The sequence below is a fragment of the Capsicum annuum genome, chromosome 4 (assembly GCF_002878395.1).
Source record: "Capsicum annuum cultivar UCD-10X-F1 chromosome 4, UCD10Xv1.1, whole genome shotgun sequence".
Classification (NCBI taxonomy): Eukaryota; Viridiplantae; Streptophyta; class Magnoliopsida; order Solanales; family Solanaceae; genus Capsicum; species Capsicum annuum.
This window is the reverse complement of record NC_061114.1, coordinates 227,004,191-227,011,349: the sequence shown is the minus strand read 5'-3', so window position 1 is coordinate 227,011,349 and position 7,159 is coordinate 227,004,191. Positions and strand designations below refer to the sequence as shown.

The 7,159-nt window shown below is 34.6% G+C and overlaps 1 protein-coding gene across 1 annotated transcript; it reads left to right on the top strand.

Annotated features, from left to right (window-relative positions):
• Window positions 1-407: 407 nt before the first annotated feature.
• Window positions 408-3,011, top strand: LOC124897807. Its single transcript, XM_047411267.1, has 2 exons — window positions 408-731; window positions 815-3,011. Exons 1-2 carry the CDS (start codon window positions 523-525, stop codon window positions 2,967-2,969), a joined length of 2,364 nt encoding a protein of 787 aa, XP_047267223.1. The 5' UTR covers window positions 408-522; the 3' UTR covers window positions 2,970-3,011.
• Window positions 3,012-7,159: the final 4,148 nt, after the last annotated feature.

Here is a 7,159-nt window from a genome sequence, read left to right as displayed (position 1 = left end):
GCTTTTGCTTATGTGATTTATTCTAGAAACGACATTTACAAAGTTTTAATAGGTATGGCTAGCCAATATTTTGTAATGCATTAAAATTATTTTGATGTTTTAATAATTATAATACATATCTTATTTTTGTGTATAGCAGAAAAATGGCTAATTTTGAAGAAAATGTGATGGTTGCTTTGTATTGGGGTGGTGAAATAATTTATGAAATGAGTGGATTTAGATACAGCGAAGGTGCTAGAATGATTGTTAGCATGTCTATTTCAACTAGCTACGTTGAACTAGTTGCAATGTTGCATGAAAAAATGAGGACAAACAGTGAAAATATTTAAATGGATATTTCTGGAAAATATCCATGCTCATTTCAAGGTAACATTACAAGGTTTATTGAATTTAAAATAGAGAATGACCCAGTCTTTGCTACAATTTCTTGTCATTCCTCAAAAATTTTCGAATAAAATTGATATAAATCTTTTGGAGATATATGTAAAGACTAGACCAACAAATCATAATAATCTATTTCAAATGAATGGTCAGGATGGTTATCATATGAATTTATTAGCTCAAAATTATGGATTTGCCATGCTCAGTCATCCTCATTTTGCATATACTGCAACCCCTAGTATCCATCAATCACTTGATGCAAGCCCTAACGAACATGAGTATCAATCATATGATGAAGGATTAAGCAGTCAAGGACACATTGAAAGTGGCCACAGACAATATGAGATCAGGTGGGTGATCTTTACTTTTTTTGAAACTATAAGAAATCTTATGCATCACTACTTTACTAATTCATTATTTTTTTTTTCCGCAGAGAAGATGAGGATAACTTTGATTTGTGTAATGATGCACATGCTCAAATTTGTGATGAAAGTTCGGAGGAAGATGAACCTTCAGAAGATGATGGAGAAAGTGAAACCTTAGAAAGTGAATCTGATGAAGATACCAATGATAGTGAAGATTTACCTCAAAATGATATTGGTGTAAATCTTCATAATCAATTTGGTCAAAGTGTGTCTGAAATGCAAAATCATGATATACCCTACTTTACAACATTAGAGAATGAAAAAGATATTTTTATCTCTACTCGTGAATCTGAGATGAATTGTTGTTCTGTTTGGTTTGACGATGGCAAAAAAGATTTAAAAAAAGGAATGTGTTTTAGCAGCAAAGATAGATTGAAACGGGCTGTGACAATTTGGAGTTTGCGCAAAAATAAAGAATTCATAGTTGTAACATCAAGAAAGAAACTATGGATTGTCATATACAGGTTTCACGAATCATTAGGTTGTCGATGGTTTCTTCGAGGCCGAAAGGTTGGAGGTAGCCTTTGGAAGATAGGAAAGTATTTTGATAATCATAGATGTGAGACTGAAGGGCTTACTACAGGTCACGCTAACCTAGATACCAATTTAATTGCATCTTTGTTTCTAAATCAAATACGTAAAAATTCAAAATTGTTGGTAGTAGATGTCATTTCTAAGGTTCATGAGATATTTGGTCATCAAGTAACATATAGGAAAGCGTGGCTTGGACGTCAACGAGCATTTAAATTGGTGTATGGTGATTTTCAGAAATCATTTAGTGAGCTTCCTAAGTTTTTTGTAGCTTTTCAACACTTTAACCATGGAACAATTGTAGAATGGAAACACGAAGAGTCAATGAGTTCGTTAGAGGTAAAAACGTTTAAATTTGTATTTTGGGCTTTCAAGCCATGCATTGATGGATTCCGAACTTGTCGTCCAGTTATTTCAGTAGATGGAACCCATTTGTATGGTAAATATGAGATAAAATTATTAATTGCTGTTGGAATTGATGGAAATGATAACATTCTTCCTCTAGCATTTGCTATTGTTGACAGGGAATCGAAAGAGGCATGGAAATGGTTTTTTAGAAAACTAAGCGCACATGTAATAAAGGATAGAGAAGATGTATGTATTATCTCTGATAGGGCAAAAGGAATCTTAGCTAGTTTATCGGAGTTGTGGCAATTCCAGGAGCCTCGGGCCTTTCATCGATTTTGCGTAAGACATCTTAAGAGTAACGTTCAATCTTATTTTCCAAATAGGAATCTCAGTGATCTAATGTGGAATGCTGCATCGGCTCATCAAGTAAGGAAGTTCGAAGATTTGATGTGGGAAATCAGGAAAGAAAATGAAGAAGCATATGAATATCTCATGCAATTTTCATTGGACAAATTGACGATTAGCCATGATGATGGAAAAAGATGGGGAGTGTTGACAACAAATCTTTCAGAGTCTTTCAATGGTCTTCTAAAGAAAGCTCGAGGATTGCCTGTCACTTCCATGGTGAGACTTTCATTGGAGCAAATAGTTGAACGGTATACGCGTAGATCTCAAACAGCGCACCAACTTGTAGAGCAAAAGGAATTCTGGACAAACAGGTTCAAAGTAAAGTGGGCAAAGAACTACGAAAGTTCAAAAAGACACTTTGTTTTTGATTGGAATATATCCACTGGGACATATGAGGTTAGATCTATTCAAGTTGATGGTACTGGTGGTAATCCTCATTGTGTTTCACTAAATGATAAAAAATGTGATTGTGGAAAATGGGCTAATTTGCACTTTCCGTGTTCACATGTCATGAAGGTTACTGAAAGAATGGGAGGGCTAGCTAGAAATTTTGTTAGCGAGCATTTCACAACAGAGAATTATGTTGCTACATATTTCGGGACATTCTCACCGGTTGGGCACGAGGCATATTGGCCATCTCCAAGTTTTATAATGAGAAGTAATGAATTCTATCGTCGTCCTAATCGACAAAGGACAACTAGAGTACCTAATGAGATGGATCGTGGTCCTGCAGTATATGGGCGAGCTTGCGGGTTGTGTAGACAGACTGGATACGATAGGCGCCGATGCCCAACTCGTAATCAAACTTTAGTGGGTACTCTTAAAATTTCTAACCGTTTTAAGTCTAATGAATTCTGTTTTGTGGATTATTTCTAAGTCTAATAATTGTTTCATGAATTAATTGAGTAGAAATCTTGTACCAACATTACAACTAGCATTTGTAGCATTAGTACTTAAGACATAAGAGTTGTTGGTGTTTTATGTGAAATGATTTCCGATAGAGTTTGCAACTCTTTTCTATCTTTCAGATGTCATCTGTGAGTATTATATTTCATCTTATAAATATCCTAAAACTTTTGGCAACATAAGAGCCCTACCAAGCTCAAGATTAAACATAGTTTCTGTAATACCCCAAAAAATTTTCTTCGTAAAGATTTCGTGAGAAACGTATCGAGTTCTACGCTTTAGATCGATCTATAAATTTTTTGTGTAGTATTTCTAAGACTTTGACCTACCATTGCGTAGAGTATCGAATAATCTTTCCAAAGATATGTAGATCATTAAAAACGGACACTCGAGCGATGAGTTACGACCATTCCGATCGAACAACGACCATTCCGATCGAACTATGACAGTAAAACGTGCAGGAAATTAAAATTATTGCAGCCAGACGAATTTCAGGGTCAACTTCAAATGATCATAACTCCTTGTACATAATAATCTGGGTGATCTACTATATATCAACGGAAAGCTCTATGAGTCCTCTTTCTAATGAAATTGGTTTCATCCAATTTGACTATCAGAGAAAACAGTTATAGTCAATCTAGTTCAGCCTATCAAAAGCAAATTTTTGGGTCAACTTCAAACGACCATAACTCCTTGTACATAATGATCTGGGTGAGCTACTATATATCAACGGAAAGCTCTAAGAGTCCTCTTTCTAATGAAATTGGTTTAATCCAATTTAGCGGTCGGAGTAAAACTTTATGGTCGATCTACTACAGCCTATCAAAACAGTCCACCAATGATTGAATAAACTTTGATTTATATGATTATCTCAATGTTTTCATGGTATGATTTAATAATTATCATTGCGAATTACGCACTTTTACCACGAGGTGGTATTTTGAATGATTTTGGGACGTATGTCGAGATGGTATCTTGGAATAATATTTTGAGATATGTGTCAAGCTTTATGCTTTCCAATGACAATTTGAATTATTGAATATATATTTGAGACATGAGATGTCTTGATATCTATAATTGTAAATTTCATATTTTTATTTTGAATGATTTCGAGATATATGTAGAAGTAATGAGAAGTAATGAATTCTATAGTCGTCCTAATCGAAAAAGGACAACTAGAGTACCTAATGAGATGGATCGTGATCCTGCAGTATATGGGCGAGCTTGCGGGTTGTGTAGACAGACTGGACATAATAGGCGTCGATGTCCAACTCGTAATCAAAATCAAGTGGGTACTCTTAAACATAGTTTCTGTAATACCCCAGAAATTTTTCTTCGTAAAGATTTCGTGAGAAACGTATCGAGTTATACGCTTTAGAGCGATCCATAAATTTTTTGTGTAGTATTTATAAGACTTTGACCTACCATTGCGTATAGTATCGAATAAGATTTCCAATGATATATAAATCATCAAAAACGGACACTCGAGCGATGAGTTACGAGCATTCCGATCGAACTACGACCATTTCGATCGAACTGTGAACAGTAAAATGTGCTTCAAACGATCATAACTCCTTGTACATAATAATCTGGGTGATATTCTATATATCAACAGAAAGCTCTATGAGTCCTCTATCTAATGAAATTGGTTTCATCCAATTTGACTATCGGACAAAAAATTTATAGTCAATCTAGTTTAGCCTATCAAGAGCGAATTTTTGGGTCAACTTCAAACGATCATAACTCCTTGTACATAATGATCAGGCTGAGCTACTATATATCAACGGAAAACTCTAAGAGTCCTCTTTCTAATGAAATTGGTTTCATCTGATTTAGCTGTCGAAGTAAAATGTTATGGTCGATCTACTACAGCCTATCAAAACAGTCCACCAATGATTGAATGAATAAACTTTGATTTATATGATTATCTCAATGTTTTCATGATATGATTTAATAATTATTATTGCGAATTACACACTTTTAGCATGAGGTGGTATTTTGAATAATTTTGGGACGTATGTCGAGATGGTATTTTGGAATAATATTTTGAGATATGTGTCAAGCTTTATGCTTCCAATGACAATTTGAATTATTGAATATATATTTGAGACATGAGATGTCTTGATATCTATAATTGTAAATTTCATATTTTTATTTTGAATGATTTCGAGATATATGTAGAAGTAATGAGAAGTAATGAATTCTATCGTAGTCCTAATCGACAAAGGATAACTAGAGTACCTAATGACATGGATCGTGGTCCTGCAGTATATGGGCGAGCTTGGGGGTTGTGTAGATAGACTGGACATGATAGGTGCCGATGTCCAACTCGTAATCAAACTTAAGTGGGTACTCTTAAACATAGTTTCTTTAATACCCCGGAAAATTTTCTTCGTAAAGATTTCGTGAGAAACGTATCGAGTTCTACGCTTTAGAGCGATTTATAAATTTTTTGTGCAGTATTTATAAGATATTTACCTACCATTGCGTAGATTATCGAATAAGCTTTCCAAAGATATATAAATCATCAAAAACGGACACTCGAGCGATGAGTTACGACCATTCCGATCGAACTGCGACAATTCCGATCGAATTATGAACAGTAAAATGTGCTTCAAACGATCATAAATCCTTGTACATAATGATCTGGGTGATCTACTATATTTCAACGGATAGCTCTATGAGTCCTCTTTCTAATGAAATTGGTTTCATCCAATTTGACTATCGGAGAAAAAAGTTATAGTCAATCTAGTTCATCCTACCAAAAGTGAATTTTCGGGTCAACTTCAAATGATCATAACTCCTTGTACAAAATGATCTGGGTGAGATAGTATATATCAATGAAAAGCTCTAAGAGTCTCTTTCTAATAAAATTAGTTTCATCCAATTTAGCTATCGGAGTAAAACATTATGGTCGATCTACTACAGCCTATCAAAACAGTCCACCAATGATTGAATGAATAAACTTTGATTTATATGATTATCTCAATGTTTTCATGATATGATTTAATAATTATCATTGAGAATCACACACTTTTACCACGAGGTGGTATTTTGAATGATTTTGGGACGTATGTCGAGATGGTATCTTGGAATAATATTTTGAGATATGTGTCAAGCTTTATGCTTTCCAATGACAATTTGAATTATTGAATATATATTTGAGACATGAGATGTCTTGATATCTATAATTGTAAATTTCATATTTTTATTTTGAATGATTTCGAGATATATGTAGAAGTAATGAGAAGTAATGAATTCTATCGTCGTCCTAATCGACAAAGGACAACTAGAGTACCTAATGAGATGGATCGTGATCCTGCAGTATATGGGCGAGCTTGCGGGTTGTGTAGACAGACTGGACATGATAGGCGCCGATGTCCAACTCGTAATCAAACTCAAGTGGGTACTCTTAAACATAGTTTTTGTAATACCCCAGAAATTTTTCTTCGTAAAGATTTCGTGAGAAACGTATCGAGTTCTACGCTTTAGAGCGATCCATAAATTTTCTGTGTAGTATTTCTAAGACGTTGACCTACCATTGCGTAGAGTATTGAATAAGCTTTCAAACAATATGTAGATCATCGAAAATGGACACTCGAGCGATGAGTTACGACCATTCCGATCGAACCTCGACCATTCCGATCGCACTATGAACAGTAAAACGTGCAGGAAATTAAAATTACTGCAGCCAGGCGAATTTCAGGGTCATCAAACGATCATAATTCCTTGAACATAGTGATCTGGGTGATCTACTATATATCAACGGAAAGCTCTGCGAGTCCTCTTTCTAATGAAATTGGTTTCATCCAATTTGACTATCGGAGAAAAAAGTTATAGTCAATCTAGTTCAGCCTATCAAAAGCAAATTTTTGGGTCAACTTCAAACGACCATAACTCCTTGTACATAATGATCTGGGTGAGCTACTATATATCAACAGAAAACTCTAAGAGTCCTCTTTCTAATGAAATTGGTTTCATCCAATTTAGCTATCGGAGTAAAACATTATGGTCGACTACTACAGCCTATCAAAACAGTCCACCAATGATTGAATGAATAAACTTTGATTTATATGATTATCTCAATGTTTTCATGATATGATTTAATAATTATCATTGCGAATTACACACTTTTACCACGAGGTGGTATTTTGAATGAT

Excerpts from the sequence above, each read along its gene's own strand:
- LOC124897807 (XM_047411267.1), top strand. The coding sequence starts at position 523 with ATGAATGGTCAGGATGGTTATCATATGAATTTATTAGCTCAAAATTAT. Across the intron at positions 732-814 it reads CACAGACAATATGAGATCAG|AGAAGATGAGGATAACTTTG; the intron begins GTGGGTGATCTT and ends TTTTTTCCGCAG.